This window comes from Oncorhynchus mykiss, chromosome 22 (genome assembly GCF_057628025.1).
Source record: "Oncorhynchus mykiss isolate SJ-2025 chromosome 22, ASM5762802v1, whole genome shotgun sequence".
Taxonomy (NCBI): Eukaryota; Metazoa; Chordata; class Actinopteri; order Salmoniformes; family Salmonidae; genus Oncorhynchus; species Oncorhynchus mykiss.
Genome location: NC_143043.1, coordinates 57,070,448 through 57,096,150, shown reverse-complemented (window position 1 = coordinate 57,096,150; position 25,703 = coordinate 57,070,448). Strand labels below are relative to the sequence as shown.

General features: G+C 48.5%; 1 protein-coding gene and 1 long non-coding RNA gene across 5 annotated transcripts in view; one reads left to right on the top strand and one right to left on the bottom strand.

Annotated features, from left to right (window-relative positions):
* The window catches only part of LOC110502201 (unconventional myosin-X), a 270,516-nt gene that overhangs the window by 22,312 nt on the left and 222,501 nt on the right, over positions 1 to 25,703 (top strand). For all 4 annotated transcript variants that reach the window (XR_016490707.1, XM_090216354.1, XM_090216352.1 and 1 more), the window contains exons 3-5: positions 16,561 to 16,719; positions 18,112 to 18,299; positions 21,607 to 21,741. Coding sequence is in view for 3 of the 4 variants with exons in the window: in XM_090216354.1 (XP_090072480.1) it covers positions 16,561 to 16,719; positions 18,112 to 18,299; positions 21,607 to 21,741 (482 nt within the window). In the remaining variant the exon portion in view is untranslated. The remainder of the gene's footprint in view (positions 1 to 16,560; positions 16,720 to 18,111; positions 18,300 to 21,606; positions 21,742 to 25,703) is intronic.
* On the bottom strand, positions 819 to 7,141 carry LOC149972918 (uncharacterized). The gene is made up of 2 exons (XR_016490708.1): positions 7,015 to 7,141; positions 819 to 3,522 (listed from the first exon to the last, which is right to left on the bottom strand). It is a non-coding gene; the product is annotated as an uncharacterized LOC149972918 (long non-coding RNA).

Genomic DNA, 25,703 nt, shown 5'->3' with positions numbered 1-25,703 from the left:
GATTTGAATGTGCAAACTCACCAAAAATGCAATTTGGTAGCGCCTACCTATATATGTATAACTTTAAGAGCTGGATTACCTGTCTTTGCAATTAGTTTATTTTTGTTTGTGTTAGAATATTTAGCTAGCAGCCTCCATGGATATTCTCTATTACTTGTGTTAAGGTTGTTAGAATATTTAGCTAGCAGCCTCCATGGATATTCTCTATTACTTGTGTTAAGGTTGTTAGAATATTTAGCTAGCAGCCTCCATGGATATTCTCTATTACTTGTGTTAAGGTTGTTAGAATATTTAGCTAGCAGCCTCCATGGATATTCTCTATTACTTGTGTTAAGGTTGTTAGAATATTTAGCTAGCAGCCTCCATGGATATTCTCTATTACTTGTTTTAAGGTTGTTAGAATATTTAGCTAGCAGCCTCCATGGATATTCTCTATTACTTGTGTTAAGGTTGTTAGAATATTTAGCTAGCGGCCTCCATGGATATTCTCTATTACTTGTGTTAAGGTTGTTAGAATATTTAGCTAGCGGCCTCCATGGATATTCTCTATTACTTGTGTTAAGGTTGTTAGAATATTTAGCTAGCAGCCTCCATGGATATTCTCTATTACTTGTGTTAAGGTTGTTAGAATATTTAGCTAGCAGCCTCCATGGATATTCTCTATTACTTGTGTTAAGGTTGTTAGAATATTTTGTTTTATGGCATCCCCTTGTTTACTAAACCATTAATACTGTAAATCTCGGTATGAGAGAAGGACTGTGTGATGATATGAACGTCTGGATACCCTAGCCTGGTCTCCAGGGGGGGCTGCGGGGGTGTGCGGTATACCAGTGTTTATTTAATTCATCAATACATTTATCTTATGCTACACAAAGATAAGTAACAAACATTTTTCTAAACTAATCCAATCTGTCAGTTGGACTTATTGCAACTGTTACTGAGATCTTTGTTCCAGTTTAGATGGTTTAGGTAGTCTCGTTCATTCATCTTTGTAGCCCAGTCATTCTGAATGCAGATTGTGGGAATCGACTCCGGCTGGATTCCAATAGGATGTATGCTTGTCATCAGTGTCCATAACACAGCGACAGCTGGTCACTAGCAAAAACACAGCGAATGCTGATCACCATGCCAGCATAACCAGTTAGACCATGCTGGTCAGACCAGCATCATACCAACATTGACCAGCATCATACCAACATTGACCAGCATCATACCAACATTGACCAGCATCATACCAACATTGACCAGCACTGACCAGCACTGACCAGCACTGACCAGCATCTGACCAGCATCTGACCAACACTGACCAGCATCTGACCAGCATCTGACCGACACTGGCCAACATCTGACCGACACTGGCCAGCATCAGACCGACACTGACCAGCATCAGACCGACACTGACCAGCATCAGACCGACACTGACCAGCATCAGACCGGCACTGACCAGCATCAGACCGGCACTGACCAGCATCAGACCGGCACTGGCCAGCATCAGACCGGCACTGGCCAGCATCAGACCGGCACTGGCCAGCATCAGACCGGCACTGGCCAGCATCAGACTGGCACTGGCCAGCATCAGACTGGCACTGACCAACACCTGACCAGCATCAGACCAACACCTGACCAGCATCAGACCAGCATCTGACCGGCACTGACCAGCATCTGACCGGCACTGACCAGCATCAGACCAACACTGACCAACACTGACCAACATCAGACCAGCATCAGACCAACACTGACCAGCATCAGCACTGGCCAGCATCAGACCTTCACTGACCAGCTTGTAATGTATGCTAATCTATGCACCGTTTTTCAGAAGGTAATGATTAGCAGTACGGTGATTAGCAGTACGGTGATTAGCAGTACGGTGATTAGCAGTTTGTGTGATGAGAATAGTAGGAATGGACTCTACTCAAGCCATGCTGAACTTATCTGTTGGCCTGGAGGGAGACCTTTGTGTCTGAAGGATATCCTGTTGAGTGAGGAAGGCAGTCGGCTGTGGGGTGAAGTCTTTGGGTTCAGCTGCTGTTTGTTCTTGAAAGATGCCCTTTTACTGTAAATACGTTTAGCTTTTGAACTTGGACTGCTCTTGGTATGTTTAGCTAATCATGCACTGCAGCTCCATATCCCCAGGCCTTCAGAGCTGGCCCAGAGGACCATGACCCCCTGCCCCATCCCGTCCCCATTCCTAGGGTCTGTACCCCAGCTGTCCACCTCACCCATACCCCAGGCTTCATGCTATTTCTGGAGGCCTGTGCTGTTCTGAGGGTGGATGTAAATATGAACAGCATGTGTGTTCTAGTACTCTGCTGATGTACTGAGTTTCTTTACATGGTCACAGCTTAACTCAATGGAGCGAGTCACGGGTACTTTCTGTTTGAGCTTCTGCTTGTAAACAGGAAGCAGGAGTATGGAGTCGTGCTCTGATTTCCTGAATGGCGGACAAGGGAGGGTCTTGTATGCTTGCTTGTGGGTAGATTAACGATGGTCTAGGACTATCGCCCCCCTAGTGGCGAATGCGAAGTGTTGGAGGTTGGGCATCACGTGTCTTAATAACGCAGAGTTAAATTCGCCGGTGGCAACGCAGCCTCCAGATATGTTTTCCTGCTTGTTTATAGCCTCATGCAGTTTAAGTGTCAGCTTGTTCTATTTCTTGTCCTGAGGTGGAATGTATACAACAGTCACGATACTAGCTGAAAACTCCCTCGGGAAGATAGACGGGTCAACATTTGGCCATCAGGTATTCCAAGATGGGTGAACAGTGGGTCGAGACTCCACTGCGCTCAAATAAGCACACCAGTTGTTGAAGAGGCAAAAACTCTCCTTTCCATTTCCCCGACTCAACTGTCCTGTCCGCTTGGTGAATGGAGAATCCATCGAGTTGGATAGCCATCTTGTCTGGCCACGTTTCAGAAAAGCAGAGAATATTGCAGTTACGAAAGTCCTGTTGGTAGCAATTCCACGATCAAATGTATTTATAAAGCCCTTCTTACATCAGCTGATATCTCAAAGTGCAGTACAGAAACCCAGCCTAAAACCCCAAACAGCAAGCAAGTTTAGAAGCACGGTGGCTAGGAAAAACTCCCTAGAAAGGCCAGAACCTAGGAAGAAACCTAGAGAGGAACCAGGCTATGAGGGGTGGCCAGTCCTCTTCTGGCTGTGCTGGGTGGAGATTATAACAGAACATGGCCAAGATGTTCAAATGTTCATAAATGACCAGCAGGGTCAAATTAATAATAATCACAGTGGTTGTCGAGGGTGCAGCAAGTCAGCACCTCAGGAGTAAATGTCAGTTGGCTTTTCATAGCCAGTCATTCAGAGTATCTCTACCTCTCCTGCTGTCTCTAGAGAGTTGAAAACAGCAGGTCTGGGACAGGTAGCACGTCCGGTGAACAGGTCAGGATTCCATAGCCACAGGCACAACAGTAGGAACTGGAGCAGCAGCACGGCCAGGTGGACTGGGGACAGCAAGGAGTCTTCATGCCAGGTAGCCCTGAGGCATGGTCCTAGGGCTCAGGTCCCCTGAGAGAGAGTTAGAGAGAGCACACTTAAATTCCCACAGGACACCAGATAAGACAGGACAAATACTCCAGATATAACAGCCTGACCCTAGCCCCCTGACACATAAACTACTGCAGTTTAAATACTGGCGGCTGAGACGGGAGGGGTCAGGAGACACTGTGGCCCCATTCGACGATACCCCCGGACAAGGCCAAACAGGCAGGATATAACCCCACCCACTTTGCCGAAGCACCGCCCCCACACCATCAGAGGCCATCCGTCTTATTATCAAGTGAGTGGAGGGAAGAGGTGGCCGGTTTTCCCTTCACCTTAATCTCTCCAGGACTCCTCCTCTCCTGCCTCTGTTCCACTGGCGTTGCCTCTTGCGACCCCGAAAATTGGGTCAGAATTACCGAAAGAGCCCAGGCCAGATGAGTCTAAATGAAATTTGAAGCTGGAATTGGTAAGTAACTGCAAATCTGTTGTTAAAAAGTTAATTAAAAAGTAAATTATAAGAAATGATAGTGGATACATTCCGTGAAAATGAAGTGAAGATTAACGGCTAAACACCTTCGCCCGTTTTGAGGATAACACCGTGCCACCGACATGGTCCCACGAACCGTGGGCTCTCATTCAGGGTCAGAACCCTGCCCTGTGCAACTGGGTCCTGGACTTCCTGACAGGAGGCCCCAGGTGGTGAAGGTAGGAAACAACACCTCCCCTTCGCTGATCCTCAACACAGAGGCCTCACAAGGGTGTGTGCTCAGCCCCCTCCTGTACGCCCTGTTCACCCATGACTGCGTGGCCATGCACGCCTCCAACTCAATCATAACGTTGGCACAACGAGCAGATGGCACAACAGTAGTAGGCCTGATTACAACAATACAATACAACAAGACAGCCTACAGGGAGGAGGTGAGGGCCCTGGCGGAGTGGTGGCATGAAAATAACCTCTCCCTCAACTTCAACATAACGAAGGAGCTGCTCGTGGACTTCAGGGAACAGCAGAGGGAGCAATTCAGATTGACGGGCCGCAGTGGAGAAGTTGAAAAGCTTAAAGTTCCTCAGTGTACACATCACGGACAATCTGAAATGGTGTTGTGAAGGCGCAATGGCACCTCTTCAACCTCAGGGGCCTAATTTCTAAAGCCTCCTAAGACCCTCACAAACTTTTACAAATGCACCATTGAGAGCATCCTGTCAGGATGTATCACCGCCTGGTATGGCAACTGCACCGCTCGCAACCGCAGAGCTCTCCAGAGGGTGGTGCGGCCCAACGCATCACCGGGGGAAAACTACCTGCCCTCCAGCTATGTGTACTGAAATAGCATGGTTTTCACTAGCATCAGCTATGTGTGTACTGAAATAGCATACTTTTCACTAGCATCAGCAGCTGACTACTGTTATTAGATGTGCTGTGAATACCACAGTAATGAGATTTGCAGAATCTACAATGATTTAATGTTGCCATGCATGCTGCATAATTCTCCTGTCCCTCTAATCTGCTCCAGAAATTACGAGTTGTGAGACTGTACTGTATTTCCCAGAGGGGCCTAGTGTGGTTTCTACTGTAATCTAGCCTAGTCTGGCTTCTAATCTAGCCTCGTGTAGCTTCTACTGTAATCTCGTGTGGCTTCTACTGTAATCTTGTGTGGTTTCTACTCTAGCCTAGTGTGGTTTCTACTCTAGCCTAGTATGGTTTCTACTGTAATCTCGTGTGGTTTCTACTCTAGCCTAGTGTGGTTTCTACTCTAGCCTAGTGTGGTTTCTACTGTAATCTCGTGTGGCTTCTACTCTAGCCTAGTGTGGCTTCTACTCTAGCCTAGTGTGGCTTCTACTCTAGCCTAGTGTGGCTTCTACTCTAGCCTAGTGTGGCTTCTACTCTAGCCTAGTGTGGCTTCTACTCTAGCCTAGTGTGGCTTCTACTCTAGCCTAGTGTGGCTTCTACTCTAGCCTAGTGTGGCTTCTACTCTAGTGTGGTTTCTATTCTAGCCCAGTGTGGTTTCTACTGTAATCTAGCCTAGTGTGGCTTCTACTCTAGTGTGGTGTCTATTCTAGCCTAGTGTGGTTTCTACTGTAATCTAGCCTAGTGTGGCTTCTACTCTATTCTAGCCTAGTGTGGCTTCTACTCTATTCTAGCCTAGTGTGGCTTCTACTCTACTCTAGCCTAGTGTGGCTTCTACTCTAGCCTAGTGTGGTTTCTACTCTAGTGTGGTTTCTATTCTAGCCTAGTGTGGTTTCTACTGTTTCTACTGTAATCTAGCCTAGTGTGGCTTCTATTCTAGCCTAGTGTGGTTTCTATTCTAGCCTAGTGTGGCTTCTATTCTAGCCTAGTGTGGCTTCTATTCTACTCTAGCCTAGTGTGGCTTCTATTCTACTCTAGCCTAGTGTGGCTTCTATTCTACTCTAGCCTAGTGTGGCTTATACTCTACTCTAGCCTAGTGTGGCTTATACTCTACTCTAGCCTAGTGTGGCTTCTACTCTAGCCTAGTGTGGCTTCTACTCTAGCCTAGTGTGGCTTCTACTCTAGCCTAGTGTGGCTTCTACTCTAGCCTAGTGTGGCTTCTACTCTACTCTAGCCTAGTGTGGCTTCTACTCTAGTGTGGCTTCTATTCTAGCCTAGTGTGGCTTCTACTCTAGCCTAGTGTGGCTTCTACTCTAGCCTAGTGTGGCTTCTACTCTAGTCTAGTGTGGTTTCTACTCTAGTTTCTCCTAGGGCAGACCAAGTAACTGTACTGTCACAAAGGGACCAAGTCTAATGCAGATCAGCTCCAATACCGTAGGCCAACTTCCTGGCTGGCTGCTATCCAACCCCACCCAACCATACACCACTCCGCATGTTGCCATGGAGACGGCATGAAGGCAGTGATCAGACTCCACCATGTTAATCAGTGACTAGAGAAGAGTTGATCTATTTGCAAGGGGCATCAGCTTCATGTGTGGTTGTCTGGGTCTTCCTCTTGGTGGGTCTTCCTCTTCCTGTTTTCCTAGGAGATATCAGGATGTCTGGTTGTGTTGGTTGTAGACGATTAAGCAGGTTATGGTTGGGCTTAAGGATGTCTCTTAGGGGGAGTTACAGAGGGAGTTCTAACCAGAGGGCAGTGTGGTGTGACAGAGCTAAACACCATATGTCACAGTTGGAACTGATCTCTGGGGTTCAGGGGTTAGAGGTCAAGGCTGGACGAAGGCCCTGCCAGCTCTGTAGGTCTATAACCTGTAATGTGTTAGTTTCAGTCATGGGACTGGCTCCTCCTACCCATCTCCCCCCTGCCCATCCATCCCTCCCACACTCCTACCCATCTCCCCCCTGCCCATCCATCCATCCCTCCCACACTCCTACCCATCTCCCCCTGCCCATCCATCCCTCCCACACTCCTACCCATCTCCCCCTGCCCATCCATCCCTCCCACATTCCTGCCCATCCATCCCTCCCACACTCCTACCCGTCTCCCCCTGCCCATCCATCCCTCCCACATTCCTACCCATCTTCCCCCATCTAATCTTCATTCTTACATGTTGTCATCATATCCTCCAAGAATGTTCTGAGGTCACTAGGGGTTGTCTTTGTGTGTGTGTGTGTCTCTCTCAGGAATCCTGAGCAGGAATCACAGGAATGTTTCAGTCATGGGACTGGCTCCACCTACAGGAGGGAGTACATAATACAGGCCCAGGGGTTAGGGGATATCATTTCCCATGTTATTGTTGCTTCATTTGACGTTATGTTCATTTAACAGACACTCTCATCCAGAGAGAACTCTCTCTACTCTCATCCAGAGAGAACTCTCTCTACTCTCATCCAGAGAGAACTCTCTCTACTCTCATCCAGAGAGAACTCTCTCTACTCTCATCCAGAGAGAACTCTCTCTACTCTCATCCAGAGAGAACTCTCTCTACTCTCATCCAGAGAGAACTCTCTCTACTCTCATCCAGAGAGAACTCTCTCTACTCTCATCCAGAGAGAACTCTCTCTACTCTCATCCAGAGAGAACTCTCTCTACTCTCATCCAGAGAGAACTCTCTCTACTCTCATCCAGAGAGAACTCTCTCTACTCTCATCCAGAGAGAACTCTCTCTCCTCTCATCCAGTGAGAACACTCTCTCCTCTCATCCAGTGAGAACACTCTCTCCTCTCATCCAGAGAGAACACTCTCTCCTCTCATCCAGAGAGAACACTCTCTCCTCTCATCCAGAGAGAACACTCTCTCCTCTCATCCAGAGAGAACACTCTCTCCTCTCATCCAGAGAGAACACTCTCTCCTCTCATCCAGAGAGAACACTCTCTCCTCTCATCCAGAGAGAACACTCTCTCCTCTCATCCAGAGAGAACACTCTCTCCTCTCATCCAGAGAGAACACTCTCTCCTCTCATCCAGAGAGAACTCTCTCTCCTCTCATCCAGAGAGAACTCTCTCTCCTCTCATCCAGAGAGAACTCTCTCTCCTCTCATCCAGAGAGAACTCTCTCTCCTCTCATCCAGAGAGAACTCTCTCTCCTCTCATCCAGAGAGAACTCTCTCTCCTCTCATCCAGAGAGAACTCTCTCTCCTCTCATCCAGAGAGAACTCTCTCTCCTCTCATCCAGAGAGAACTCTCTCTCCTCTCATCCAGAGAGAACTCTCTCTCCTCTCATCCAGAGAGAACTCTCTCTCCTCTCATCCAGAGAGAACACTCTCTCCTCTCATCCAGTGAGAACACTCTCTCCTCTCATCCAGTGAGAACTCTCTCTCCTCTCATCCAGAGAGAACGCTCTCTCTACTCTCATCCAGAGAGAACGCTCTCTCCTCTCATCCAGAGAGAACGCTCTCTCCTCTCATCCAGAGAGAACTCTCTCTACTCTCATCCAGAGAGAACTCTCTCTACTCTCATCCAGAGAGAACTCTCTCTACTCTCATCCAGAGAGAACTCTCTCTCCTCTCATCCAGAGAGACTTAGAGTATTGAGTGAGTATATTTTTGGAATATTTCACAACAAGAGTTACGACACAACACTAAATAAAGAGAGACCTAAGACGACAACATGTCATGTGTTGCTGCCTTGCCTACACAGCATGGTAGCAACACAACATGGTAGCAGCACAAAACATGGTTAAAAACATTATTGGGCCCAGACGACAGCACAAAGGGCAAGAAGGTAGAGACAACAATACATCACACTAAACAGCCACAACTGTCAGTAAGAGTGTCCATGATTGAGTCTTTGAATGAAGAGATTGAGAAGGTAATTGAGCCAGGTACAGTGCCTTGCGAAAGTATTCGGCCCCCTTGAACTTTGCGACCTTTTGCCACATTTCAGGCTTCAAACATAAAGATATAAAACTGTATTTTTTTGTGAAGAATCAACAACAAGTGGGACACAATCATGAAGTGGAACGACATTTATTGGATATTTCAAACTTTTTTAACAAATCATCACTCCCTTGGGTGCTGTGGCTTTCCTAGTCGGTCCTCTGACAGCAGCTCCAGGGCACGCCTAGTGTTTGGGCACAATAGTTTTGCCACTTTGTTTTCTCAGTCACGTATTTCCCCATTTCAGTCTATAAGGAGCACTGGGTGTTTTGTAAGGAGTACAATCTGTGGCTTGTGTGTGTCCTCAGTGGGGGTTATCGGGGGTGGGGGCGGTCTGATGGGTTGGTGGTTGCTATCTTGTCTGTCCTGCCTGTAGTCTGGGTCTGCAGAGGGCTGTTCTGTTGGCTTATCTTGGGGGATGGCCAGGTCTCATGAGTTCTTCTTTGTCGCATCTCAGCTTTTGCCCATCCTCTTTCAGCTGGGCTTTTTTCTTCACCCCCTCGTGTTGCTGTTTTTTTCACCAGAGTACAGACACCTCTGTCTGTCTCTGTCTGTCTCTGTCTGTCTCTGTGTCTCTGTCACTCTGTCTCATACATATACACACATCTGTCTGTCGTTGAGGGGGTGTTGTGTTGGGGTCCGTGCTGTTTATCTCTCTGTCTGTAGTTGAGGGGGTGTTGTGTTGTGGTCTGGCTGTCTGTCTCTGTCTGTAGTTGAGGAGGTGTTGGGGTCTGTGCTGTCTCTGTCTGTAGTTGAGGAGGTGTTGTGTTGTGGTCTGGCTGTCTGTCTCTGTCTGTAGTTGAGGGGGTGTTGTGTTGTGGTCTGGCTGTCTGTCTCTGTCTGTAGTTGAGGGGGTGTTGTGTTGGGGTCTGGCTGTCTGTCTCTGTCTGTAGTTGAGGAGGTGTTGTGTTGTGGTCTGGCTGTCTGTCTCTGTCTGTAGTTGAGGAGGTGTTGTGTTGTGGTCTGGCTGTCTGTCTCTGTCTGTAGTTGAGGAGGTGTTGTGTTGGGGTCTGTGCTGTCTCTGTCTGTAGTTGAGGAGGTGTTGTGTTGGGGTCTGTGCTGTCTCTGTCTGTAGTTGAGGAGGTGTTGTGTTGGGGTCTGTGCTGTCTCTGTCTGTAGTTGAGGAGGTGTTGTGTTGGGGTCTGTGCTGTCTGTCTCTGTCTGTCTCTGTGTCTCTGTCACTCTGTCTCATACATAGACACACATCTGTCTGTCGTTGAGGAGGTGTTGTGTTGGGGTCCGTGCTGTTTATCTCTCTGTCTGTAGTTGAGGGGGTGTTGTGTTGTGGTCTGGCTGTCTGTCTCTGTCTGTAGTTGAGGTGTTGTGTTGGGGTCTGTGCTGTCTCTGTCTGTAGTTGAGGGGGTGTTGTGTTGTGGTCTGGCTGTCTGTCTCTGTCTGTAGTTGAGGAGGTGTTGTGTTGTGGTCTGGCTGTCTGTCTCTGTCTGTAGTTGAGGAGGTGTTGTGTTGGGGTCTGTGCTGTCTGTCTCTGTCTGTAGTTGAGGTGTTGTGTTGGGGTCTGTGCTGTCTGGTGTTGAAATGCTGTAGGAGCTCTACCAGCTCCATCTCCAGCTGTGTGAATGTATCCCTCATATGAATGCTCCTTCTTTTTCCCTGGTGTGTTGATTATGTGAAGAGGTCGTCCTCCCTTTTCAGATGTATGTCTGTATTGTTTTAGTGATTTCACCATAGTGAAGGCTCAGGATTTCTGGGTCTCTGTTTTTGGTTTCTCAATTTCGTTCTTCATCAAACCATTTGTTGTTAATTTTCTTTGGTTGTCTGCTTGACATTTTTTTAGATGTTCTAGGGAAATGCAGTGCATTTGAGAAGTGTTCAAACCCCTTGACCTTTAACACATTTTGTTAGGGTACAGCCTAATTAAAAAATGGATTAAATACTTTTTTTCCCTCATCAATCTACACACAATAATAACAAAGCAAAAACATGTCTTTAGATTTATTTTTGCAAGTGTAGTAAACAATAACATACTTTATTTACAAAAAAAAGTATTCAGACCCTTTGCTATGAGACTCTAAATTGAGCTCCGGTGCATCCTGTTTCCATTGATTATCCTTGAGATGTTTCTACAACTTGATTTGATTCAACCCGTAGTAAATTCAATTGATTGGACATGGGAGGTGACCAAGAACCCAATGGTCACTCTGACAGAGCTCCAGAGTTCCTCTGTGGAGATGGGAGAACCTTCCAGAAGGAGAACCATCTCTGCAGCACTCCACCAATCAGGCCTTTATGGAGCTCTGTCAGAGTGACCATTGGGATCTTGGTCACCTCCCATGTCCAATCAATTGCACTTACTACAGGTTGAATCAAGTAGTAGAAACTACTCAAGGATGATCAGGCCAGATAGAAGCCACTCCTCAGTATAAGGCACATGACAGCCTGCTTGGTGTTTGCCAAAAGGCATCTAAAGGACTCTCAAACCATTTTTATTTTTTCTATTTATTTTACTAGGCAAGTCAGTTAAGAACACATTCTTATTTTCAATGTTCAGGGGCAGAACGACAGATTTGTACCTCGTCAGCTCGGGGGTTTGAACTTGCAACCTTCCGGTTACTAGTCCAACGCTCTAACCACTATGCTACCCTGCTGCCCCATGAGAAACAAGATTCTCTGGTCTGATGAAAACAAAGATTCAGGCCAAAGAGTTCAATGCCAAGCGTCACATCTGGAGGAAACCTGGTACCATTCCTACGGTGAAGCATGGTGGTCTGATGAAACCAAGAATGAACTCTTTGGCCTGAATGCCAAGCGTCACCTTGATTTAACAACCTGCTCCAGACTGGGGTGAAGGTTCACCTTCCAACAGGACAACGACCCTAAGCACATAGCCAAGACAACGCAGGAGTGGCTTCAGGATAAGTCTCTGAATGTGCTTGAGTGGCCCAGCCAGAGCCCGGACTTGAACCAGATCGAACATCTCTGGAGAGACCTGAAAATAGCTGTGCAGCGACGCTCCCCATCCAACCTAACAGAGCTTGAGAGGATCTGAAGAGAAGAATGGGAGAATCTCCCCAAATACAGGTGTGCCAAGCTTGTCGACCAGTAATTTTTTGTTGTTGTTTTTGTCGGGCACAGCCCTAGTGTGTGCACGTTTTGTGTTCTGTATTCAGTTTGACTTCTCCTGCAGGTTTCCATTGATCCCCATACAGCTGGGTCTGTCTGCTGCCCCTCCCACCACATGCATATTCATCAGCTCCAGGCTAAACAAAGCTCCGTCGTGGTTTCTTCATACTCACAGCACCCAGCAGCCTCTCACGCTGCCTCAGGTACTCCACAGGGTAGTGGAGATGTTTCCATCAGAACCCTGAATGTTTGTCCAGCTCTATAGCTGCCTCAGGTAACCACAGCCACACTGGAGGGTACTGGAGAGGTTTCCATCAGAACCCTGAGTGTTTGTCCAGCTCTATAGCTGCCTCAGGTAACCACAGCCACACTGGAGATGTTTCCATCAGAACCCTGAGTGTTTGTCCAGCTCTATAGCTGCATCAGGTAACCACAGCCACACTGGAGTTGTTTCCATCAGAACCCTGAGTGTTTGTCCAGCTCTATAGCTGCCTCAGGTAACCACAGCCACACTGGAGCATCGATGCTGATAGTTGATGATTGACTCGTGCAAATACAGATTGTTACAAGTTCTGACTAAAATACATCTGCATTTACAATTAGATTGATCAGTATGGATGCTATAATAACACTACAACAATTATTTGTATTTTTATTTTTAATGGCTTTCTGCTGACTGAACCGTGTGTGTGTGTGTGTGTGTGTGTGTGTGTGGTCTGTCCGTCCTCTGTCTAATATGGGATGGGCCGCTGCTGGGTGACTATCAACCAGAGGGAGTGGGGGTCTGGCAGGAAGCCAATCTTTTGTCCTGATTCCCGACCTAGCTGCTAATGGCCTGTAATTGTCCCGACTCCCGACCTAGCTGCTATTGACCCGACTCCCGACCTAGATGCTATTGTCCTGACTCCCGTCCTAGCTGCTATTGTCCCGACTCCCGATCTAGCTGCTATCGTCCCGATCTAGCTGCTATCGTCCCGACCTGCTGCTATCGTCCCGACCTAGCTGCTATTGTTCAGACTCCCGACCTAGCTGCTATTGTCCCGACCTAGCTGCTAATGTCCCGACTCCCGACCTAGCTGCTATTGTCCCGACTCCCGTCCTAGCTGCTATTGTCCCGACTCCCGATATAGCTGCTATCGTCCCGACCTAGCTGCTATCGTCCCGACCTAGCTGCTATCGTTCCGACCTAGCTGCTATCGTCCCGACCTAGCTGCTATTGTTCCGACTCCCGACCTAGCTGCTATTGTCCCGACCTAGCTGCTAATATCCCGTCTCCCGACCAAGCTGCTAATGTCCCGACTCCCGACCAATGTCTGTAATTGGCCAATGGTTTAGCATGGGCCAGAGCCAGCCTGATGTCATGGATAACACATTTCCTGATTTATTACATTGATGTAAGTGTTGTGTTGGGCACACCACTACAGGAACTGATGTTACTGACTACTGATAGTTTCCACTTTCTTTCTTTCCTATTTGTCAAAACGTTCTACTCCTCAACTCTAAGTTCAGGATATTGTCCAGTTCCTTATAACGATGGACACCAACTCATTAACAACGATCTGAACTATTATATTTTACCTTTTATTTAACCTTTATTTAACTCTTATTTACTATGACGGCCTACCCGAATGACGCTAGGCCAATTGTGCGCCGCCCTATGGGACTCCCAATCACGGCCGGTAATGACACAGCCTGGAATCGAACCAGGGTCTCTGTAGTGACGCCGTTAGAGAAATGTATAGCTCTCTCCTTTTATTCTCTCTCTGTTCATCTTGGAATCCAGTCTAATACCAGTTCCACTGGTTGACCGGGTAAGGAGTTTGTACAGGGAATATACCAAGGCAGATGTACAAGATCGCACGTGCTGCGCGTACACTCTGGAGACAGACAGGCTGAGGAGGGAGTTGGACAGGGAGGGAAAGGGATGCTGAGGAGAGAGTTGGACAGGGAGGGAATGGATGCTGAGGAGAGAGTTGGACAGGGAGGGAATGGATGCTGAGAAGGGAGTTGGACAGGGAGGGAATGGAGGATTGAGGAGGCAGTTTGACAGGGAGGGAAAGGGATGCTGAGGATGGAGTTGGACAGGGAGGGGAGGGAGGCTGAGGAGAGAGTTGGACGGGGAGGGAGGCTGAGGAGAGAGTTGGACAGGGAGGGAGGCTGAGGAGAGAGTTGGGAGGGGGGCTGAGGAGAGAGTTGGGGAGGGGGGCTGAGGAGAGAGTTGGACAGGGATGGGAGGAAGGCTGAGGAGAGAGTTGGAGGGGAGGGAGGCTGAAGAGTTGGAGGGGAGGGAGGCTGAAGAGAGTTGGACAGGGAGAGGAGGGAGTTGGACAGGGAGGCTGAGGAGAGAGTTGGACAGGGAGGCTGAGGAGAGAGTTGGACAGGGAGGCTGAGGAGAGAGTTGGACAGGGGGGCTGAGGAGAGAGTTGGACAGGGATGGGAGGGGGGCTGAGGAGAGAGTTGGGGAGGGGGGCTGAGGAGAGAGTTGGACAGGGATGGGAGGAAGGCTGAGGAGAGAGTTGGAGGGGAGGGAGGCTGAAGAGTTGGAGGGGAGGGAGGCTGAAGAGAGTTGGACAGGGAGAGGAGGGAGTTGGACAGGGAGGCTGAGGAGAGAGTTGGACAGGGAGGCTGAGGAGAGAGTTGGACAGGGAGGCTGAGGAGAGAGTTGGACAGGGAGGCTGAGGAGAGAGTTGGACAGGGAGGCTGAGGAGAGAGTTGGACAGGGAGGCTGAGGAGAGAGTTGGACAGGGAGGCTGAGGAGAGAGTTGGACAGGGAGGCTGAGGAGAGAGTTGGACAGGGAGGCTGAGGAGAGAGTTGGACAGGGAGGCTGAGGAGAGAGTTGGACAGGGAGGCTGAGGAGAGAGTTGGACAGGGAGGCTGAGGAGAGAGTTGGACAGGGAGGCTGAGGAGAGAGTTGGACAGGGAGGCTGAGGAGAGAGTTGGACAGGGAGGCTGAGGAGAGAGTTGGACAGGGAGGCTGAGGAGAGAGTTGGACAGGGAGGCTGAGGAGAGAGTTGGACAGGGAGGCTGAGGAGAGAGTTGGACAGGGAGGCTGAGGAGAGAGTTGGACAGGGAGGCTGAGGAGAGAGTTGGACAGGGAGGCTGAGGAGAGAGTTGGACAGGGAGGCTGAGGAGAGAGTTGGACAGGGAGGCTGAGGAGAGAGTTGGACAGGGAGTGGAGGGAGGCTGAGGAGAGAGTTGGAGGGGAGGGAGGCTGAAGAGAGTTGGACAGGGAGAGGAGGGAGTTGGACAGGGAGGGGAGGGAGTTGGACAGGGAGGCTGAGGAGGGAGTTGGACAGGGAGGCTGAGGAGAGAGTTGGACAGGGAGTGGAGGGAGGCTGAGGAGAGAGTTGGAGGGGAGGGAGGCTGAAGAGAGTTGGACAGGGAGAGGAGGGAGTTGGACAGGGAGGGGAGGGAGTTGGACAGGGAGGCTGAGGAGGGAGTTGGACAGGGAGGCTGAGGAGAGAGTTGGACAGGGAGGCTGAGGAGAGAGTTGGACAGGGAGGCTGAGGAGAGAGTTGGACAGGGAGGCTGAGGAGAGAGTTGGACAGGGAGGCTGAGGAGAGAGTTGGACAGGGAGGCTGAGGAGAGAGTTGGACAGGGAGGCTGAGGAGAGAGTTGGACAGGGAGGCTGAGGAGAGAGTTGGACAGGGAGGCTGAGGAGAGAGTTGGACAGGGAGGCTGAGGAGAGAGTTGGACAGGGAGGCTGAGGAGAGAGTTGGACAGGGAGGCTGAGGAGAGAGTTGGACAGGGAGGCTGAGGAGAGAGTTGGACAGGGAGGCTGAGGAGAGAGTTGGAGGGGAGGGAGGCTGAAGAGAGTTGGACAGGGAGAGGAGGGAGTTGGACAGGGAGAGGAGGGAGTTGGACAGGGAGGCTGAGGAGAGAGTTGGACAGGGAGGCTGAGGAGAGAGTTGGACAGGGAGGCTGAGGAGAGAGTTGGACAGGGAGGCTGAGGAGAGATTTGGACAGAGAGGGAATGGAGGCTGAGGAGGGAAGCTGAGGAGAGAGTTGGACGGGGAGGCTGAGGAGGGAAGCTGAGGAGAGAGCTGGACGGGGAGGCCGAGGAGGGAGCTGGACGGGGAGGCCGAGGAGGGAGCTGGACGGGGAGGCCGAGGAGGGAGCTGGACGGGGAGGCCGAGGAGGGAGCTGGACGGGGAGGCCGAGGAGGGAGCTGAGGGAGGGAATGGAAGCTGAGGAGGGAGTCGGACAGGGAGGCTGAGGAGAGAGTCGGACAGGGAGGCTGAGGAGAGAGTCGGACAGGGAGGCTGAGGAGAGAGTCGGACAGGGAGGCTGAGGAGAGAGTCGGACAGGGAGGCTGAGGAGAGAGTCGGACAGGGAGGCTGAGGAGAGAGTCGGACAGGGAGGCTGAGGAGAGAGTCGGACAGGGAGGCTGAGGAGAGAGTCGGACAGGGAGGCTGAGGAGAGAGTCGGACAGGGAGGCTGAGGAGAGAGTCGGACAGGGAGGCTGAGGAGAGAGTCGGACAGGGAGGCTGAGGAGAGAGTCGGACAGGGAGGCTGAGGAGAGAGTCGGACAGGGAGGCTGAGGAGAGAGTCGGACAGGGAGGCTGAGGAGAGAGTCGGACAGGGAGGCTGAGGAGAGAGTTGGACAGTGAGGGGAGGGAGGCTGTGGAGAACTTGTCTCAGGTGATGGACCTGCAGCAGTAAAACTAACTACCTGTCGTGTCTCTGTGTTTCAGGTGATGTACCTGCAGCAGGGGGAGCTGAGCAGAGACGAGGTGTTTCCTATGCACCCCACCAGTATTAATGGAGTAGAGGACATGTCTACTCTGGCAGAACTACATGAGGCTGCCATAATGTACAACCTTTACCTGCGCTACCAGAAGGACTGCATCTATGTAAGATACTGTTATAGTCCAACCCTCCCAGACAGACATTATCTATGTAAGATACTGTTATAGTCCAACCCTCCCAGACAGACATTATCTATGTAAGACAGTGTTATAGTCCAACCCTCCCAGACAGACATTATCTATGTAAGACAGTGCTATAGTCCAACCCTCCCAGACAGACATTATCTATGTAAGACAGTGCTATAGTCCAACCCTCCCAGACAGACATTATCTATGTAAGACAGTGTTATAGTCCAACCCTCCCAGACAGACATTATCTATTATCTATGTAAGACAGTGTTATAGTCCAACCCTCCCAGACAGGCATTATCTATGTAAGACAGTGTTATAGTCCAACCCTCCCAGACAGACATTATCTATGTAAGACAGTGCTATAGTCCAACCCTCCCAGACAGGCATTATCTATGTAAGACAGTGTTATAGTCCAACCCTCCCAGACAGACATTATCTATTATCTATGTAAGACAGTGTTATAGTCCAACCCTCCCAGACAGGCATTATCTATGTAAGACAGTGTTATAGTCCAACCCTCCCAGACAGACATTATCTATGTAAGACAGTGCTATAGTCCAACCCTCCCAGACAGACATTATCTATGTAAGATACTGTTATAGTCCAACCCTCCCAGACAGACATTATCTATGTAAGATACTGTTATAGTCCAACCCTCCCAGACAGACATTATCTATGTAAGATACTGTTATAGTCCAACCCTCCCAGACAGACATTATGTATGTAAGACAGTGTTATAGTCCAACCCTCCCAGACAGACATTATCCACTGTATGTAAGACAGTGTTATAGTCCAACCCTCCCAGACAGACATTATCTATGTAAGACAGTGTTATAGTCCAACCCTCCCAGACAGACATTATCTATGTAAGACAGTGTTATAGTCCAACCCTCCCAGACAGACATTATCCACTGTATGTAAGACAGTGTTATAGTCCAACCCTCCCAGACAGACATTATCTATGTAAGACAGTGTTATAGTCCAACCCTCCCAGACAGACATTATCTATGTAAGACAGTGTTATAGTCCAACCCTCCCAGACAGACATTATCTATGTAAGATACTGTTATAGTCCAACCCTCCCAGACAGACATTATCTACTGTATGTAAGACACGATTTAAAAACGGATTATTGCAATTTTTTTGGAGTCATTACTGAATTATTTAATGTAACACATCAAACCTCAAACAATTCATGGTAAAATTGTAAAACAATGAATTCCGACCTGTCGTTTTATTTTAAACATGCGTTTTATTTGCTGAAATGTGTGCCGTTGCCCGGCTGTTAAAGGAGACAGGTGGCTCCTTCTTGGCTCCCTTCTCCTCCTCTCTCCACTGTCTCATATCCTGTCTTCCCTGTCTCAGACCAACATAGGCTCTATCCTAGCAGCGGTGAACCCCTACAAGCAGATCCCAGATCTGTATGACCCAGCAGCAGTAGACCTGTATAGTAGACACCACCTGGGAGAGCTGCCCCCTCATATCTTCGCTGTGGCCAACGAGTGTTACCGCTGTCTCTGGAAGAGACACGACAGCCAGTGTGTTCTCATCAGGTCAGTTCACCAGGGCCTTGGGGACATAGCATTAACTAGGAGCTACTGTAGTCACAGGAGACTAGACTCCAATACGTAGTTTTAATACATGGTCTTTTTTTTAATACATTTTGTCACATGTAATGTATGTTCGTAATGCAGGATTGGAGCCTCATATTGAAGAGAGATGTTATATTATACAAACAATACCCCGTAATGACATCACAATACCCCGTAATGACATCACAATACCCCGTAATGACATCACAATACCCCGTAATGACAAAGCGAAAACAGGTTTTTGGAAATGTTCGCAAAAACTGAAATATTACATTTACATAAGTATTCAGACCCTTCACTCAGTACAGCCTCAAATCTTCTTGGGTACGACGTTACAAGCTTGGTACACCTGTATTTGGGGAGCTTCTCCCATTCTTCTCTGCAGATCCTCTCAAGCTCTGTCAGGTTGGATGGGGAGCGTTGCTGCACAGCTATTTTCAGGTCTCTCCAGAGATGTTCAATTGGGTTCAAGTCCAGGCTCTGGCTGGGCCACTCAAGGACATTCAGGGACTTGTCCCGAAGCCACTCCTGCGTTGTCTTGGCTGTGTGCTTAGGGTCGTTGTCCTGTTGGAAGGTGAACCTTCGCCCCATTCTGAGGTCCTGAGCACTCTCAAGCAGGTTTTCATCAAGGATCTGTCTGAACTTTGCTCTGTTCATCTTTCCCTCAATCCTGACTAGTCTCCCAGTCCCTGCCGCTGAAAAACATCCCCACAGCATCATGCTCTCACCACCATGCTTCACCGTAGGGATGGTGCCAGATTTCCTCCAGACGTGACGCTTGGCATTCAGACCAAAGAGTTCAATCTTGATTTCATCAGACCAGAGACCACCTTTGGGTGCCTTTTGTCAAACTCCAAGCGGGCTGTTATGTGCCTTTTACTGAGGAGTCTGGCCACTCTACCATGAAGGCCTGATTTGTGGAGTGCTTCAGAGATGGGGGAGCCTTCCAGAAGGACAACCATCTCCACACACAGAGGAACTCTGGAGCTCTGTTCACCTCCCTGACCAAGGCCTTTCTCCCAGGCGGCCAGCTCTAGGAAGAGTCTTGGTGGTTCCAAACTTCTTCCATTTCAGAATGATGGAGGCCACTGTGTTCTTGGGGACCTTCAATGCTGCAGAAATGTTTTGGTACCCTTCCCCAGATCTGTGCCTCGACACAATCCTGCCTCTGAGCTCTACAGACAATTCCTTCGACCTCATGGCTTGATTTTTGCTCTGACATGCACTGTCAACTGTGGGACCTTATATAGACAGGTGTGTGCCTTTCCAAATCATGTCCAATCAATTGAATTTACCACAGGTGGACTCCAATCAAGTTGAAGAAACAACTCAAGGGTGATCAATGGAAACAGGATGCACCTGAGCTCAATTTCTCATAGCAAAGGGTCTGAATACTTATGTAAATAAGCTTTCTGATTCTTTAATACATTTTTAAACATTTCTAAAAACCTGTTTTTGTTTTGTCATTATGGGGTATTGTGATGTCATTATGGGGTATTGTGATGTCATTATGGGGTATTGTGTGTAGATTGAGGGGGAAAAAACAATTGAATCCATTTTAGAACAAGGCTGTAACGTAGCAAAATGTGGATTTGGTCAAGGAGTCTGAATACTTTCCAAATGCTCTGTGTCTGTCTCCGGTATAGAGTCATATCTGTCTGTGTCTGTCTCTGGTATGGAGTCATATCTGTCTGTCTCCGGTATGGAGTCATATCTGTCTGTCTCCGGTATGGAGTCATATCTGTCTGTCTCCGGTATGGAGTCATATCTGTCTGTCTCCGGTATAGAGTCATATCTGTCTGAGTCTGTCTCCGGTATGGAGTCATATGTCTGTCTCCGGTATAGAGTCATATCTGTCTGTGTCTGTCTCCGGTATGGAGTCATATCTGTCTGTGTCTGTCTCCGGTATAGAGTCATATCTGTCTGTCTCCGGTATGGAGTCATATCTGTCTGTCTCCGGTATGGAGTCATATCTGTCTGTCTCCGGTATGGAGTCATATCTGTCTGTCTCCGGTATGGAGTCATATCTGTCTGTGTCTGTCTCTGGTATGGAGTCATATCTGTCTGTCTCCGGTATGGAGTCATATCTGTCTGTCTCCGGTATGGAGTCATATCTGTCTGTGTCTGTCTCCGGTATAGAGTCATATCTGTCTGTGTCTGTCTCCGGTATGGAGTCATATCTGTCTGTGTCTGTCTCCGGTATAGAGTCATATCTGTCTGTGTCTGTCTCCGGTATAGAGTCATATCTGTCTGTGTCTGTCTCCGGTATGGAGTCATATCTGTCTGTGTCTGTCTCCGGTATGGAGTCATATCTGTCTGTGTCTGTCTCCGGTATAGAGTCATATCTGTCTGTGTCTGTCTCCGCTATACAGTCATCTGTCTGTGTCTGTCTCCAGAATAGAGTCATATCTGTCTGTCTCCAGAATAGAGTCATATCTGTCTGTCTCCAGTATAGAGTCATATCTGTCTGTGTCTGTCTCCGGTATGGAGTCATATCTGTGTGTGTCTGTCTCTGGTATGGAGTCATATCTGTGTGTGTCTGTCTCCGGTATGGAGTCATATCTGTCTGTCTCCAGTATAGAGTCATATCTGTCTGTGTCTGTCTCCGGTATGGAGTCATATCTGTCTGTCTCCAGTATAGAGTCATATCTGTGTGTGTGTCTGTCTCTGGTATGGAGTCATATCTGTGTGTGTCTGTCTCCAATATAGAGTCATATATGTTTGTGTCTGTCTCCAGTATAGAGACATATCTGTCTGTCTCCAGTATGGAGTCATATCTGTCTGTGTCTGTCTCCGGTATGGAGTCATATCTGTCTGTGTCTGTCTCCAGTATGGAGTCATATCTGTCTGTGTCTGTCTCCAGTATGGAGTCATATCTGTCTGTGTCTGTCTCCGGTATGGAGTCATATCTGTCTGTGTCTGTCTCTGGTATGGAGTCATATCTGTCTGTGTCTGTCTCCAGTATGGAGTCATATCTGTCTCCATTATGGAGTCATATCTGTCTCCGGTATGGAGTCATATCTGTCTCCAGTATGGAGTCATATCTGTCTGTGTCTGTCTACGGTATGGAGTCATATCTGTCTACGGTATGGAGTCATATCTGTCTCCGGTATGGAGTCATATCTGTCTCAGGTATGGAGTCATATCTGTCTCCGGTATGGAGTCATATCTGTCTCCGGTATGGAGTCATATCTGTCTCCGGTATGGAGTCATATCTGTCTGTGTCTGTCTACGGTATGGAGTCATATCTGTCTGTGTCTGTCTCCAGTGGAGAGTCAGGAGCAGGGAAGACCGAGAGTACCAAGCTGCTGCTCCAGTTCCTGTCTGTGATGTCACAGAACTCAGCCGGGACAGCCCACACTGAGAGGAGCACCCGTGTGGAGCAGGCCATTATCCAGAGCAGGTAACTGATTGATTCTATGGACGTCCATGACCCATACAGTTCTGATGGTCGGTGTGTCTCTCGTTACGTTCCCCAGCTAGAAAAACAAACATGTTGCTCAAAAACTAACAAAGAAGTCACTAACAACAACCAAAACCAAACAGGTGTTAGGAGGGGTTCTGAAAGACACTATGGGGGGTCCACTGAACGTTAACTAGCAACAACAACCAAAACCAAACAGGTGTTAGGAGGGGTTCTGAAAGACACTCATGGGGGGTCCACTGAACGTTAACTAGCAACAACAACCAAAACCAAACAGGTGTTAGGAGGGGTTCTGAAAGACACTCATGGGGGGTCCACTGAACGTTAACTAGCAACAACAACCAAAACCAAACAGGTGTTAGGAGGGGTTCTGAAAGACACTCATGGGGGGTCCACTGAACGTTAACTAGCAACAACAACCAAAACCAAACAGGTGTTAGGAGGGGTTCTGAAAGACACTCATGGGGGGTCCACTGAACGTTAACTAGCAACAACAACCAAAACCAAACAGGTGTTAGGAGGGGTTCTGAAAGACACTATGGGGGGTCCACTGAACGTTAACTAGCAACAACAACCAAAACCAAACAGGTGTTAGGAGGGGTTCTGAAAGACACTCATGGGGGGTCCACTGAACGTTAACTAGCAACAACAACCAAAACCAAACAGGTGTTAGGAGGGGTTCTGAAAGACACTATGGGGGGTCCACTGAACGTTAACTAGCAACAACAACCAAAACCAAACAGGTCTTAGGAGGGGTTCTGAAAGACACTATGGGGGGTCCACTGAACGTTAACTAGCAACAACAACCAAAACCAAACAGGTGTTAGGAGGGGTTCTGAAAGACACTATGGGGGGGTCCACTGAACGTTAACTAGCAACAACAACCAAAACCAAACAGGTGTTAGGAGGGGTTCTGAAAGACACTATGGGGGGTCCACTGAACGTTAACTAGCAACAACAACCAAAACCAAACAGGTGTTAGGAGGGGTTCTGAAAGACACTATGGGGGGTCCACTGAACGTTAACTAGCAACAACAACCAAAACCAAACAGGTGTTAGGAGGGGTTCTGAAAGACACTATGGGGGGTCCACTGAACGTTAACTAGCAACAACAACCAAAACCAAACAGGTGTTAGGAGGGGTTCTGAAAGACACTATGGGGGGTCCACTGAACGTTAACTAGCAACAACAACCAAAACCAAACAGGTGTTAGAAGGGGTTCTGAAAGACACTATGGGGGGGTCCACTGAACGTTAACTAGCAACAACAACCAAAACCAAACAGGTGTTAGGAGGGGTTCTGAAAGACACTATGGGGGGTCCACTGAACGTTAACTAGCAACAACAACCAAAACCAAACAGGTGGGGTCTTAGGAGGGGTTCTGAAAGACACTATGGGGGGGTCCACTGAACGTTAACTAGCAACAACAACCAAAACCAAACAGGTGTTAGGAGGGGTTCTGAAAGACACTATGGGGGGTCCACTGAACGTTAACTAGCAACAACAACCAAAACCAAACAGGTGTTAGGAGGGGTTCTGAAAGACACTCATGGGGGGTCCACTGAACGTTAACTAGCAACAACAACCAAAACCAAACAGGTGTTAGGAGGGGTTCTGAAAGACACTCATGGGGGGTCCACTGAACGTTAACTAGCAACAACAACCAAAACGAAACAGGTGGGGTCTTAGGAGGGGTTCTGAAAGACACTCATGGGGGGTCCACTGGAAGTTAACTAGCAACAACAACCAAAACCAAACAGGTGTTAGGAGGGGTTCTGAAAGACACTATGGGGGGTCCACTGAACGTTAACTAGCAACAACAACCAAAACCAAACAGGTGTTAGGAGGGGTTCTGAAAGACACTATGGGGGGTCCACTGAACGTTAACTAGCAACAACAACCAAAACCAAACAGGTGTTAGGAGGGGTTCTGAAAGACACTCATGGGGGGTCCACTGAACGTTAACTAGCAACAACAACCAAAACCAAACAGGTGTTAGGAGGGGTTCTGAAAGACACTCATGGGGGGTCCACTGAACGTTAACTAGCAACAACAACCAAAACCAAACAGGTGTTAGGAGGGGTTCTGAAAGACACTATCGGGGGTCCACTGAACGTTAACTAGCAACAACAACCAAAACCAAACAGGTGTTAGGAGGGGTTCTGAAAGACACTATGGGGGTTCCACTGAACGTTAACTAGCAACAACAACCAAAACCAAACAGGTGGGGTCTTAGGAGGGGTTCTGAAAGACACTATGGGGGGGGTCCACTGAACGTTAACTAGCAACAACAACCAAAACCAAACAGGTGTTAGGAGGGGTTCTGAAAGACACTATCGGGGGTCCACTGAACGTTAACTAGCAACAACAACCAAAACCAAACAGGTGTTAGGAGGGGTTCTGAAAGACACTATGGGGGGGTCCACTGAACGTTAACTAGCAACAACAACCAAAACCAAACAGGTGTTAGGAGGGGTTCTGAAAGACACTCATGGGGGGTCCACTGAACGTTAACTAGCAACAACAACCAAAACCAAACAGGTGTTAGGAGGGGTTCTGAAAGACACTCATGGGGGGTCCACTGAACGTTAACTAGCAACAACAACCAAAACCAAACAGGTGTTAGGAGGGGTTCTGAAAGACACTATGGGGGGTCCACTGAACGTTAACTAGCAACAACAACCAAAACCAAACAGGTGTTAGGAGGGGTTCTGAAAGACACTATGGGGGTTCCACTGAACGTTAACTAGCAACAACAACCAAAACCAAACAGGTGGGGTCTTAGGAGGGGTTCTGAAAGACACTATGGGGGGGGTCCACTGAACGTTAACTAGCAACAACAACCAAAACCAAACAGGTGTTAGGAGGGGTTCTGAAAGACACTATGGGGGGTCCACTGAACGTTAACTAGCAACAACAACCAAAACCAAACAGGTGTTAGGAGGGGTTCTGAAAGACACTATGGGGGGTCCACTGAACGTTAACTAGCAACAACAACCAAAACCAAACAGGTGTTAGGAGGGGTTCTGAAAGACACTATGGGGGGTCCACTGAACGTTAACTAGCAACAACAACCAAAACCAAACAGGTGTTAGGAGGGGTTCTGAAAGACACTATGGGGGGTCCACTGAACGTTAACTAGCAACAACAACCAAAACCAAACAGGTGGGTTCTTAGGAGGGGTTCTGAAAGACACTATGGGGGGGTCCACTGAACGTTAACTAGCAACAACAACCAAAACCAAACAGGTGTTAGGAGGGGTTCTGAAAGACACTATGGGGGGTCCACTGGAAGTTAACTAGCAACAACAACCAAAACCAAACAGGTGTTAGAAGGGGTTCTGAAAGACACTATGGGGGGTCCACTGAACGTTAACTAGCAACAACAACCAAAACCAAACAGGTGTTAGGAGGGGTTCTGAAAGACACTATGGGGGGTCCACTGAACGTTAACTAGCAACAACAACCAAAACCAAACAGGTGGGTTCTTAGGAGGGGTTCTGAAAGACACTATGGGGGGTCCACTGAACGTTAACTAGCAACAACAACCAAAACCAAACAGGTGTTAGGAGGGGTTCTGAAAGACACTATGGGGGGTCCACTGGAAGTTAACTAGCAACAACAACCAAAACCAAACAGGTGTTAGAAGGGGTTCTGAAAGACACTATGGGGGGTCCACTGAACGTTAACTAGCAACAACAACCAAAACCAAACAGGTGTTAGGAGGGGTTCTGAAAGACACTATGGGGGGTCCACTGAACGTTAACTAGCAACAACAACCAAAACCAAACAGGTGGGGTCTTAGGAGGGGTTCTGAAAGACACTCATGGGGGGTCCACTGAACGTTAACTAGCAACAACAACCAAAACCAAACAGGTGTGGTCTTAGGAGGGGTTCTGAAAGACACTATGGGGGGTCCACTGAACGTTAACTAGCAACAAC